Source organism: Trichoplusia ni, unplaced genomic scaffold, assembly GCF_003590095.1.
Source record: "Trichoplusia ni isolate ovarian cell line Hi5 unplaced genomic scaffold, tn1 tig00004280, whole genome shotgun sequence".
In the NCBI taxonomy this organism is placed as follows: Eukaryota; Metazoa; Arthropoda; class Insecta; order Lepidoptera; family Noctuidae; genus Trichoplusia; species Trichoplusia ni.
In genome coordinates, this window is record NW_020800552.1 from 1 (window position 1) to 13,937 (window position 13,937).

At 46.9% G+C, this 13,937-nt stretch overlaps 1 protein-coding gene across 1 annotated transcript; it reads left to right on the top strand.

Moving 5' to 3' along the window:
* Positions 1-495: 495 nt before the first annotated feature.
* Positions 496-3,471, top strand: LOC113508260 (translation initiation factor IF-2-like; the record flags this gene model as incomplete). The annotated part of the gene is made up of 4 exons (XM_026891213.1): positions 496-580; positions 1,575-2,271; positions 2,336-3,094; positions 3,346-3,471. Coding segments are annotated over 4 exons (1,667 nt in total), but the record flags the coding sequence as incomplete, so codon positions are not given.
* Between the last annotated feature and the right edge of the window lie 10,466 nt (positions 3,472-13,937).

Here is a 13,937-nt window from a genome sequence, read left to right on the forward strand (position 1 = left end):
AAAAATTTTCAGTCGCTGAAAACGCCTGAACTATAAGGATCGTAATCCTTATGAAAACTTAATGCTATAACAAAAAACCGTAATTTTCTGAGTCCAAAATTGGCTGACTTATAAGACTTTAAAGTTTTCAGACAAAATTTCTGAAAAAGTCTAAAAGTCCAAATCCGTTGTTTCTGAAGCTATCAGAACGGTCTTTGGGCTTCTACTGGCTACAACACCTATGTTAAACACTATCCAGGTGTTAAATTTAATTTATTTTAATTAATTACTAATTTATTTAGAAAAAACATAAAAAATTTAATATCTTCGTGAATTTTGAAGCTAAAATTTTGAAAAAAATGTCTAAATTTATGTTTTAATGAGGGCTAACAGCGTATATAAAAATATATAAAAAATTTGAAAATTTGTCAAACAAATATTAAAAAAAAACTAAAAAAATTTTAAAACTAAATAAAAGCTACAATTATTAATCTAAAAATTTTCTTCTGCTTACAGGTGTTGTCTCCCAGTCAGCGCGCAACGGCCGGCAGCAAAAAATTTGGGGGTCGCAGATCTTGTTCCGGAGATATAAGCAGCCAAAGTTGGTAACTTTAATAATTATTATCTCAGCCCCCTTAAGAGATAAAATTCTGCAGTTAATGGTTTTTGGGTTAGGTTAGGTTAGGTTAGGTTGGGGTGCAGGGCAGGTTGGGGTGCAGGGCAGAAAACCTCCTCGTGTGCCTGGCGGCTGCTGGTCCCTTACGGATACGTCCGGGGGAGAGCAGTCGTTGGGCCGGTGCACCCTGGGCACGCATAACAATCGTCTCGCGACTTGGGGCAATTGTTGTGCGTGGCGAATTTCTGCCGGAGCGGAGGAGTCGCTCCCGAAGGCTCCCTGGCTGCGCTCTGCAGCTGCAGAGTGCATGACTAGGGAGTGAGGTGGGGTAGACCGCGGGCCGTCGCTCCGGCCCGTGGTCTAGGGGTCGCCGCGGCGTATGGATCGCGGTGACCGAGGCGGGTAAGACCGTGGGCTACTCCTCTGCCCGCGGTCTGACGCATCCGTGGCGAGGTATTGAGCCACGGATGTACATAGGTTAGGTTAGGTTAGTTTTAGAATTTATAATTAAAAAAAAAAAAAAAAAAAAAAAAAAAAAAAAAAAAAAAAAAACAGAAAATCCAAAAAAAAATATTTTGTAGACACCGAGCAGCGGGCGGTATATCCTGCACCAGAGGCATCCGCGGCCTCAGGAGGATCAAATAACCTCCCAAAAGAGCGGCCGCATCGCCTTGGGGAAGCGATGTGCGTACCACCCATTCGTAAATAATGATGTCGGACACAGAAAGTTTTGTTGTGTCGTGCGATCCGGCTGACGCCCGGCGCTCGCAGGTACCCGGGCCTGCGAGTGTGAAATTGGTTACCGACGGACGCGCAGGGGTAGGCGACCAGGCCCCTGTCGCTGATAATATTACTGGCAGCACAGAATACGCCGAGGAGCGGCCGCGCAGATCGTCTTCCGTTAGGAAACGTCCGCGCGACCGTGCTTCGATGGGAGGTGGTTCGGCGGGTCAGTCCTCAGATGAGGACGGCCTGCCAGCTCCGAAGCTGCCGACCGGGAGGAGAGGTCGGCAGACATCGAGGGGAGCGAGTGCTTCGCGGCCGCGGAGGACGCACAGGGCAGGTTTGTGCGTTCCAGTGCCCAGGCGGCCAGCGAAGCGGAGAGCGACGTGGGGGTCACCACGGAGGACCCTGGCGGCGAGAGCGGTGCTTCGCTGGGGAGCTCGAAGGCGGAGCTCAACGCCGCCAGAAGGGAGCAGCGCAAAGCCGTCGCGGCCGACGAAGTGTCGGCGATGGCAGAGCGCGCGCGTGAGCGACGCGCTGCTCTCACGGCCGAAGGGGGCGAGCCATCCGCGGCGGCCCTGAGCCAGCTGGCCTTGGACGGGGTGGACTTGGTCCTGAAGGTTGCCACGAAGTCCGGCAGCCTGAAGGGCACGTTCACCCGCGGTCTGAAGGAGGCTGCCGCGGACATTAAGGAGGCGGTTGGTGTCCTCCTCAACAGGACGGCCTCAGACGAGGTCGCGAAGTTGCAGGAGGAGAACGGCCGCCTCCGTGCCGACCTGGAGGACCTCCGGCGGCAAGTCGCTGCGCTGAGCGAGCAGCAACAGCGACGCACGCCGCCCACTGTCGCCGCACCGGTGGTGGCCCCGTCTCCCGCACCGAGACCGGCAAGCGCTCGTTCCGACGACGAGGTCGAGCGCATAGTCCGGCTCTGCATGCTCCAGTGCGGGAGCATGGTCAATGCCCGCATAGAGGCGGTGTCTCGGCGCCTCCCCCCGGAAACCCTCCGTCCGCCCCTAGCGCCGACGCAAGACGGAGGACGGAGGAGCCGCCGAGGCCTGCGCCTCGCCAGGGAAGCCCACTGGGGGCGTCAAAAAGCCCGGCGAGGGAGCCCCGCCAAGTGCTAAGCCCACGACGGCCGGCTCTAAGGGTGAGAGCTGGGCGACAGTCGTGGGCCGCAAGAAGGCCCGCAAAGCCGCAAAGGCGGACTCCGCAGCAGCGCGCGCCCCAGGCCCTACGGCAAAGGCGGCTGCGCAGCCTGCGCGACGGACTGCCAAAGGCGGTCGCAAAGGACCGGCGGTGCGTGCCCCGCGTTCCGAGGCCGTGACGCTGACGCTGCAGCCCGGGGCTGCGGAGCGCGGCGTTACGTACCAGTCGGTCATTGCCGAGGCCAAGGCCAAGATCAAATTGTCAGATCTTGGCCTCCAGTCCGTCACCGTCAGGCAGACCGTCACGGGTGCGCGGCTGTTCGAGGTGGCCGGTGCTGCGAGCGGCAGCGCCGAAAAGGCGGACGCTCTGGCCGCCAAAATGAGGGAGGTCCTCAACCCCGAGGACGTCCGGGTATCCAGACCGGTGAAAACCGCAGAGGTGCGGATCACCGGTCTGGACGATTCCGTGACCCCCGAGGAAGTGGTGGCGGCCGTTGCCCGCAGTGGAGAGTGTCCGCCGGATAGGGTGCGGGCCGGCGACATACGCACCGACGCCACCGGACTCGGCGCAGTCTGGGTTCGGTGCCCTGTGGCGTCGGCGAAAAAGATCGCCTTAGCTGGCGAAGTGAAGGTGGGCTGGGTTGCAGCGAGAGTAAAACTCCTGCAACCCCGGGCTTTGAGGTGCTTCCGGTGTCTGGAAAAGGGGCACGTCCGGGCAAAGTGCACCTCCGCAGCAGACCGTAGCGGTCTCTGCTATCGCTGCGGTCAGCCCGGTCACAAGGCGGCCCAGTGTTCCGCCGCGCTAAACTGCTGCCTGTGTTCGGCCGCGGGAAAGCCGGCGGGACACAGATTGGGCGGGGGAGCCTGTGGCATGCCCACCAGCACTGCCAAAAAGGCAGGGAAGAGGAGCTCCAAGCCTGCCGGGGTAACCTCGCAGCCCCGCAGGCTGGTAGCTCCGCGACCGACTCCCGGTCCGGGACTGTTGCCGGGGGAATGGATTGTCAATAATGGCGCAATTCCATTTCCTCCAGGGCAACATCAATCACTCTGCCAGAGCTCAGGATCTTCTACTCCAGACTATGGCAGAGTGGTCGATCGACGTGGCTGTGGTCGCCGAGCCGTACTTCGTCCCCGCCCGTGACAACTGGTTGGGGTGCGCTGACGGTTTGGTGGCCATTATTGGCGGGACTCTGATCGACCCGTCCAGGGGCCGCGGCTGGGTTGCCGCGGTTTCGGACGGCATCGCCGTTGTGGGGGCGTATTTCTCCCCCAACAAGAGTCTCGCCGACTTCGAGGGTTTCCTTGTCGAGTTGGGCGCCGTCGTGAACCGCTACCACCCTCGTCCCGTTCTGGTGCTCGGGGATCTCAACGCCAAGTCATCGGCGTGGGGATCTCCGGTCACTGACTCTCGGGGCGAGGCGTTGGAAGAGTGGGCGGTGACGACCGGTCTGGTCGTCCTGAATCGGGGTTCGGAATACACGTGCGTGCGGCAGCGGGGCGGGTCGATTGTGGACGTCTCGTTCGCAAGCCCCTCTGTCGCCGGCCGAGTCCGCGACTGGCGTGTCGCCGTGGAGGTGGAGACGTTATCGGACCATCGTTATATCCGGTTCGACGTCTCCGCCCAGACCGCGAGCGGCCGCCATCCAACAACCCCGATCAACGACGGCCCCCGATGGGCGCTCAAGCGCATCGACAGGGAACTACTCGAGGAAGCTGCCTTAGTCCAGTCCTGGATCTGGGAGTCGGCGACGGACGGCCCCGTCGACGTCGAAGCGGTGGCGCTGTGGTTTCGCGGGGCGATGACGCAGATTTGCGACGCGTCCATGCCCCGTGTAAGCCAACAGTCCGCAAGGCGCCGGGTGTACTGGTGGACCGACGAGATCGCGCGGCTGCGCGTTGAGTGCGTCGCAGCTCGCCGCCGGTACACTCGATACCGGAGACGACGTCGACGGGATCCCGTCGAGGAGGGCGCGCTGTATGAGGTGTACCGCGCGTCCAAGGAGACTCTGTGGCTGGCCATCGGCGACTCGAAGTCGCGTGCCAGGGAGGAGCTGCTGGGGTCCCTGGACCGGGATCCGTGGGGCGCCCCTACCGTTGGGTACGGGGCAAGTTGCGTCCCTGGGCGCCCCCAGTGGTCCAGGGCATGCAGCCCCAGTTGCTAGAGGCGGTGGTGTCGGCCCTCTTCCCTGAGCGGACGGGACACGTTCCCCCGGCGATGGCTTCACCCTCAGCCACAGACTCTCCTGATGAGGAGAGCACCGATGTCCCCGAGGTGACGCAAGAAGAGACGAGAGCAGCCGTGTCGCGACTCCGGGCGAAAAACACGGCGCCCGGACCCGACGGAGTTCCCGGTCGTGCTCTCGTCTTAGCTCTGAAGGAGCTAGAGCCCCAGCTGAGGGGGCTCTTCACGGCATGCCTCGAGCGGGGTCAGTTTCCCAGTTTGTGGAAGGAGGGGAGGCTGGTCCTGCTCAGAAAGGAGGGGCGCCCCGCGGACTCGCCGTCCGCATACCGGCCCATAGTGCTGCTAGACGAGGCGGGCAAACTGTTCGAGCGAATCATCGCAGATCGCCTCGTCAGCCACTTGTGCAGAGAGGGGCCGGACCTGGACGACAACCAGTTTGGTTTTCGTCGGGGGCGCTCCACCATAGACGCCATCATGCGCGTGAGGGCCCTGGCGGAGGAGACAGTGTCCCGGGGTGGGGTGGTGCTGGCGGTGTCGTTGGACATCTCCAACGCCTTCAACACCCTACCCTGGAGTTGTATTCGGGAGGCCCTAAAATATCATCGTGTGCCTCCCTACCTCCGTCGTACAGTAGGGGCCTATTTGGAGGATAGGTGCGTCACCTATCGGGGACGTGACGGTGCTGGTCGGCACCTTATGTCGTGCGGTGTTCCGCAGGGATCGGTTTTGGGGCCGCTCCTGTGGAACATCGGCTACGACTGGGTGCTGAGAGGCGAGCTCCCGTCGGGCGCCGACTTGACGTGCTACGCGGACGACACGCTAGTCACAGCCCGGGGGAGCTCGCACAGGGAAGCGGCGTTGATAGCCACGGCTGCGGTGTCACAGGTGGTGAACCGCATCCGGCGCCTGGGCCTAGAGGTGGCCCTTAATAAGTCGGAGGCCATGGTGTTTCATGGCACCCGACGTGCGCCGGCGCCGGGATCACACATCGTGGTCAGTGGGGCCCGGATAGCTGTCGAGTCCACCATGAAGTACTTGGGATTGGTGCTCGACAGCCGATGGGAATTCGGTCCTCACTTCCGGCGCCTGGCGCCCAAGCTGATGGGCGCGGCGGGCGCGCTTTCAACGCTGCTTCCCAACATGGGGGGCCCGAGCACCGTCTGTAGGCGGTTGTACGTGGGAATCGTGCGGTCCATGGCCCTGTATGGGGCCCCTGTGTGGGCGATGGACCTGACGGCCGGCACATTCGCCATTCTGCGTAAACCGCAGAGGGCGATGGCCGTCAGAGTCGTCCGCGGGTACCGCACGATCTCCTACGAGGCGGCTTGCGTACTGGCCGGATCCCCGCCCTGGGACCTGGAGGCGAAAGTACTCGCGTCGTTGTACCGATGGCGCGAGGTAGAGCGGGCACGGGGCTCGAGGCCGGCGCAGCGACAGATCGCACTGCGCCGAGCTGAGCTCCGTCAGGTCTTGGTGGCGGAATGGCGGCAAAGGCTTCTGCGCCCTGCCGCCGGCCTCGCAACCGTCGAGGCGATCCGGCCAGTGCTCGACGACTGGCTCGGGAGAAGGCACGGCTCCCTGTCGTTCAGGGTGACTGGATAGGTCTCGCCGAGCCGCTTCCAACGACACCTCTCCCGTTCGGCTAGCTATTATAGTTTTGTAGATATTTTTCATTTTGTTATAATTCTAATACGAACCGAGGTTACCTGTAGGGTACGAAACCGCCATACATTTGAAAACACTTTGTGATTAAGTCTTGTATTCCTTTGCGGTTTTCGATCCAAACTTGCTTACCTTGGCTCCGTCCAACCCCTAGACGTGTTCTATACCGTCTAGGTGCGAAATAAATTAGCTTTTAGTCCTTTTATAGTTATTTTATAAGTATTTTTTAAGAAAATCTCACTATTTTATAAGTTTCTCGCTAATTAGTTTCTCTAATTAGCACTTCAAATTTGTATACTTGTCGGGGCTGGTGTCCACTACACGTTGTGTACTTGGATTTTATCAGTTTCGACATTTAAATTGTACTTCAGCTCAAAAAACTGATATTTTTGTACCAAAAAACCAGTTTTTCTTAGATAAATTAAAAAATTTACACTAAACTTACCTTACATATATACACCGTTGGATAGGTCTCGCCGAGCCGCTTCCAACGACACCTCTCCCGTTCGGCTAGCTATTATAGTTTTGTAGATATTTTTCATTTTGTTATAATTCTAATACGAACCGAGGTTACCTGTAGGGTACGAAACCGCCATACATTTGAAAACACTTTGTGATTAAGTCTTGTATTCCTTTGCGGTTTTCGATCCAAACTTGCTTACCTTGGCTCCGTCCAACCCCTAGACGTGTTCTATACCGTCTAGGTGCGAAATAAATTAGCTTTTAGTCCTTTTATAGTTATTTTATAAGTATTTTTTAAGAAAATCTCACTATTTTATAAGTTTCTCGCTAATTAGTTTCTCTAATTAGCACTTCAAATTTGTATACTTGTCGGGGCTGGTGTCCACTACACGTTGTGTACTTGGATTTTATCAGTTTCGACATTTAAATTGTACTTCAGCTCAAAAAACTGATATTTTTGTACCAAAAAACCAGTTTTTCTTAGATAAATTAAAAAATTTACACTAAACTTACCTTACATATATACACCGTTGGATAGGTCTCGCCGAGCCGCTTCCAACGACACCTCTCCCGTTCGGCTAGCTATTATAGTTTTGTAGATATTTTTCATTTTGTTATAATTCTAATACGAACCGAGGTTACCTGTAGGGTACGAAACCGCCATACATTTGAAAACACTTTGTGATTAAGTCTTGTATTCCTTTGCGGTTTTCGATCCAAACTTGCTTACCTTGGCTCCGTCCAACCCCTAGACGTGTTCTATACCGTCTAGGTGCGAAATAAATTAGCTTTTAGTCCTTTTATAGTTATTTTATAAGTATTTTTTAAGAAAATCTCACTATTTTATAAGTTTCTCGCTAATTAGTTTCTCTAATTAGCACTTCAAATTTGTATACTTGTCGGGGCTGGTGTCCACTACACGTTGTGTACTTGGATTTTATCAGTTTCGACATTTAAATTGTACTTCAGCTCAAAAAACTGATATTTTTGTACCAAAAAACCAGTTTTTCTTAGATAAATTAAAAAATTTACACTAAACTTACCTTACATATATACACCGTTGGATAGGTCTCGCCGAGCCGCTTCCAACGACACCTCTCCCGTTCGGCTAGCTATTATAGTTTTGTAGATATTTTTCATTTTGTTATAATTCTAATACGAACCGAGGTTACCTGTAGGGTACGAAACCGCCATACATTTGAAAACACTTTGTGATTAAGTCTTGTATTCCTTTGCGGTTTTCGATCCAAACTTGCTTACCTTGGCTCCGTCCAACCCCTAGACGTGTTCTATACCGTCTAGGTGCGAAATAAATTAGCTTTTAGTCCTTTTATAGTTATTTTATAAGTATTTTTTAAGAAAATCTCACTATTTTATAAGTTTCTCGCTAATTAGTTTCTCTAATTAGCACTTCAAATTTGTATACTTGTCGGGGCTGGTGTCCACTACACGTTGTGTACTTGGATTTTATCAGTTTCGACATTTAAATTGTACTTCAGCTCAAAAAACTGATATTTTTGTACCAAAAAACCAGTTTTTCTTAGATAAATTAAAAAATTTACACTAAACTTACCTTACATATATACACCGTTGGATAGGTCTCGCCGAGCCGCTTCCAACGACACCTCTCCCGTTCGGCTAGCTATTATAGTTTTGTAGATATTTTTCATTTTGTTATAATTCTAATACGAACCGAGGTTACCTGTAGGGTACGAAACCGCCATACATTTGAAAACACTTTGTGATTAAGTCTTGTATTCCTTTGCGGTTTTCGATCCAAACTTGCTTACCTTGGCTCCGTCCAACCCCTAGACGTGTTCTATACCGTCTAGGTGCGAAATAAATTAGCTTTTAGTCCTTTTATAGTTATTTTATAAGTATTTTTTAAGAAAATCTCACTATTTTATAAGTTTCTCGCTAATTAGTTTCTCTAATTAGCACTTCAAATTTGTATACTTGTCGGGGCTGGTGTCCACTACACGTTGTGTACTTGGATTTTATCAGTTTCGACATTTAAATTGTACTTCAGCTCAAAAAACTGATATTTTTGTACCAAAAAACCAGTTTTTCTTAGATAAATTAAAAAATTTACACTAAACTTACCTTACATATATACACCGTTGGATAGGTCTCGCCGAGCCGCTTCCAACGACACCTCTCCCGTTCGGCTAGCTATTATAGTTTTGTAGATATTTTTCATTTTGTTATAATTCTAATACGAACCGAGGTTACCTGTAGGGTACGAAACCGCCATACATTTGAAAACACTTTGTGATTAAGTCTTGTATTCCTTTGCGGTTTTCGATCCAAACTTGCTTACCTTGGCTCCGTCCAACCCCTAGACGTGTTCTATACCGTCTAGGTGCGAAATAAATTAGCTTTTAGTCCTTTTATAGTTATTTTATAAGTATTTTTTAAGAAAATCTCACTATTTTATAAGTTTCTCGCTAATTAGTTTCTCTAATTAGCACTTCAAATTTGTATACTTGTCGGGCTGGTGTCCACTACACGTTGTGTACTTGGATTTTATCAGTTTCGACATTTAAATTGTACTTCAGCTCAAAAAACTGATATTTTTGTACCAAAAAACCAGTTTTTCTTAGATAAATTAAAAAATTTACACTAAACTTACCTTACATATATACACCGTTGGATAGGTCTCGCCGAGCCGCTTCCAACGACACCTCTCCCGTTCGGCTAGCTATTATAGTTTTGTAGATATTTTTCATTTTGTTATAATTCTAATACGAACCGAGGTTACCTGTAGGGTACGAAACCGCCATACATTTGAAAACACTTTGTGATTAAGTCTTGTATTCCTTTGCGGTTTTCGATCCAAACTTGCTTACCTTGGCTCCGTCCAACCCCTAGACGTGTTCTATACCGTCTAGGTGCGAAATAAATTAGCTTTTAGTCCTTTTATAGTTATTTTATAAGTATTTTTTAAGAAAATCTCACTATTTTATAAGTTTCTCGCTAATTAGTTTCTCTAATTAGCACTTCAAATTTGTATACTTGTCGGGGCTGGTGTCCACTACACGTTGTGTACTTGGATTTTATCAGTTTCGACATTTAAATTGTACTTCAGCTCAAAAAACTGATATTTTTGTACCAAAAAACCAGTTTTTCTTAGATAAATTAAAAAATTTACACTAAACTTACCTTACATATATACACCGTTGGATAGGTCTCGCCGAGCCGCTTCCAACGACACCTCTCCCGTTCGGCTAGCTATTATAGTTTTGTAGATATTTTTCATTTTGTTATAATTCTAATACGAACCGAGGTTACCTGTAGGGTACGAAACCGCCATACATTTGAAAACACTTTGTGATTAAGTCTTGTATTCCTTTGCGGTTTTCGATCCAAACTTGCTTACCTTGGCTCCGTCCAACCCCTAGACGTGTTCTATACCGTCTAGGTGCGAAATAAATTAGCTTTTAGTCCTTTTATAGTTATTTTATAAGTATTTTTTAAGAAAATCTCACTATTTTATAAGTTTCTCGCTAATTAGTTTCTCTAATTAGCACTTCAAATTTGTATACTTGTCGGGGCTGGTGTCCACTACACGTTGTGTACTTGGATTTTATCAGTTTCGACATTTAAATTGTACTTCAGCTCAAAAAACTGATATTTTTGTACCAAAAAACCAGTTTTTCTTAGATAAATTAAAAAATTTACACTAAACTTACCTTACATATATACACCGTTGGATAGGTCTCGCCGAGCCGCTTCCAACGACACCTCTCCCGTTCGGCTAGCTATTATAGTTTTGTAGATATTTTTCATTTTGTTATAATTCTAATACGAACCGAGGTTACCTGTAGGGTACGAAACCGCCATACATTTGAAAACACTTTGTGATTAAGTCTTGTATTCCTTTGCGGTTTTCGATCCAAACTTGCTTACCTTGGCTCCGTCCAACCCCTAGACGTGTTCTATACCGTCTAGGTGCGAAATAAATTAGCTTTTAGTCCTTTTATAGTTATTTTATAAGTATTTTTTAAGAAAATCTCACTATTTTATAAGTTTCTCGCTAATTAGTTTCTCTAATTAGCACTTCAAATTTGTATACTTGTCGGGGCTGGTGTCCACTACACGTTGTGTACTTGGATTTTATCAGTTTCGACATTTAAATTGTACTTCAGCTCAAAAAACTGATATTTTTGTACCAAAAAACCAGTTTTTCTTAGATAAATTAAAAAATTTACACTAAACTTACCTTACATATATACACCGTTGGATAGGTCTCGCCGAGCCGCTTCCAACGACACCTCTCCCGTTCGGCTAGCTATTATAGTTTTGTAGATATTTTTCATTTTGTTATAATTCTAATACGAACCGAGGTTACCTGTAGGGTACGAAACCGCCATACATTTGAAAACACTTTGTGATTAAGTCTTGTATTCCTTTGCGGTTTTCGATCCAAACTTGCTTACCTTGGCTCCGTCCAACCCCTAGACGTGTTCTATACCGTCTAGGTGCGAAATAAATTAGCTTTTAGTCCTTTTATAGTTATTTTATAAGTATTTTTTAAGAAAATCTCACTATTTTATAAGTTTCTCGCTAATTAGTTTCTCTAATTAGCACTTCAAATTTGTATACTTGTCGGGGCTGGTGTCCACTACACGTTGTGTACTTGGATTTTATCAGTTTCGACATTTAAATTGTACTTCAGCTCAAAAAACTGATATTTTTGTACCAAAAAACCAGTTTTTCTTAGATAAATTAAAAAATTTACACTAAACTTACCTTACATATATACACCGTTGGATAGGTCTCGCCGAGCCGCTTCCAACGACACCTCTCCCGTTCGGCTAGCTATTATAGTTTTGTAGATATTTTTCATTTTGTTATAATTCTAATACGAACCGAGGTTACCTGTAGGGTACGAAACCGCCATACATTTGAAAACACTTTGTGATTAAGTCTTGTATTCCTTTGCGGTTTTCGATCCAAACTTGCTTACCTTGGCTCCGTCCAACCCCTAGACGTGTTCTATACCGTCTAGGTGCGAAATAAATTAGCTTTTAGTCCTTTTATAGTTATTTTATAAGTATTTTTTAAGAAAATCTCACTATTTTATAAGTTTCTCGCTAATTAGTTTCTCTAATTAGCACTTCAAATTTGTATACTTGTCGGGGCTGGTGTCCACTACACGTTGTGTACTTGGATTTTATCAGTTTCGACATTTAAATTGTACTTCAGCTCAAAAAACTGATATTTTTGTACCAAAAAAACCAGTTTTTCTTAGATAAATTAAAAAATTTACACTAAACTTACCTTACATATATACACCGTTGGATAGGTCTCGCCGAGCCGCTTCCAACGACACCTCTCCCGTTCGGCTAGCTATTATAGTTTTGTAGATATTTTTCATTTTGTTATAATTCTAATACGAACCGAGGTTACCTGTAGGGTACGAAACCGCCATACATTTGAAAACACTTTGTGATTAAGTCTTGTATTCCTTTGCGGTTTTCGATCCAAACTTGCTTACCTTGGCTCCGTCCAACCCCTAGACGTGTTCTATACCGTCTAGGTGCGAAATAAATTAGCTTTTAGTCCTTTTATAGTTATTTTATAAGTATTTTTTAAGAAAATCTCACTATTTTATAAGTTTCTCGCTAATTAGTTTCTCTAATTAGCACTTCAAATTTGTATACTTGTCGGGGCTGGTGTCCACTACACGTTGTGTACTTGGATTTTATCAGTTTCGACATTTAAATTGTACTTCAGCTCAAAAACTGATATTTTTGTACCAAAAAACCAGTTTTTCTTAGATAAATTAAAAAATTTACACTAAACTTACCTTACATATATACACCGTTGGATAGGTCTCGCCGAGCCGCTTCCAACGACACCTCTCCCGTTCGGCTAGCTATTATAGTTTTGTAGATATTTTTCATTTTGTTATAATTCTAATACGAACCGAGGTTACCTGTAGGGTACGAAACCGCCATACATTTGAAAACACTTTGTGATTAAGTCTTGTATTCCTTTGCGGTTTTCGATCCAAACTTGCTTACCTTGGCTCCGTCCAACCCCTAGACGTGTTCTATACCGTCTAGGTGCGAAATAAATTAGCTTTTAGTCCTTTTATAGTTATTTTATAAGTATTTTTTAAGAAAATCTCACTATTTTATAAGTTTCTCGCTAATTAGTTTCTCTAATTAGCACTTCAAATTTGTATACTTGTCGGGGCTGGTGTCCACTACACGTTGTGTACTTGGATTTTATCAGTTTCGACATTTAAATTGTACTTCAGCTCAAAAAACTGATATTTTTGTACCAAAAAACCAGTTTTTCTTAGATAAATTAAAAAATTTACACTAAACTTACCTTACATATATACACCGTTGGATAGGTCTCGCCGAGCCGCTTCCAACGACACCTCTCCCGTTCGGCTAGCTATTATAGTTTTGTAGATATTTTTCATTTTGTTATAATTCTAATACGAACCGAGGTTACCTGTAGGGTACGAAACCGCCATACATTTGAAAACACTTTGTGATTAAGTCTTGTATTCCTTTGCGGTTTTCGATCCAAACTTGCTTACCTTGGCTCCGTCCAACCCCTAGACGTGTTCTATACCGTCTAGGTGCGAAATAAATTAGCTTTTAGTCCTTTTATAGTTATTTTATAAGTATTTTTTAAGAAAATCTCACTATTTTATAAGTTTCTCGCTAATTAGTTTCTCTAATTAGCACTTCAAATTTGTATACTTGTCGGGGCTGGTGTCCACTACACGTTGTGTACTTGGATTTTATCAGTTTCGACATTTAAATTGTACTTCAGCTCAAAAAACTGATATTTTTGTACCAAAAAACCAGTTTTTCTTAGATAAATTAAAAAATTTACACTAAACTTACCTTACATATATACACCGTTGGGTAGGTCTCGCCGAGCCGCTTCCAACGACACTCTCCCGTTCGGCTAGCTATTATAGTTTTGTAGATATTTTTCATTTTGTTATAATTCTAATACGAACCGAGGTTACCTGTAGGGTACGAAACCGCCATACATTTGAAAACACTTTGTGATTAAGTCTTGTATTCCTTTGCGGTTTTCGATCCAAACTTGCTTACCTTGGCTCCGTCCAACCCCTAGACGTGTTCTATACCGTCTAGGTGCGAAATAAATTAGCTTTTAGTCCTTTTATAGTTAT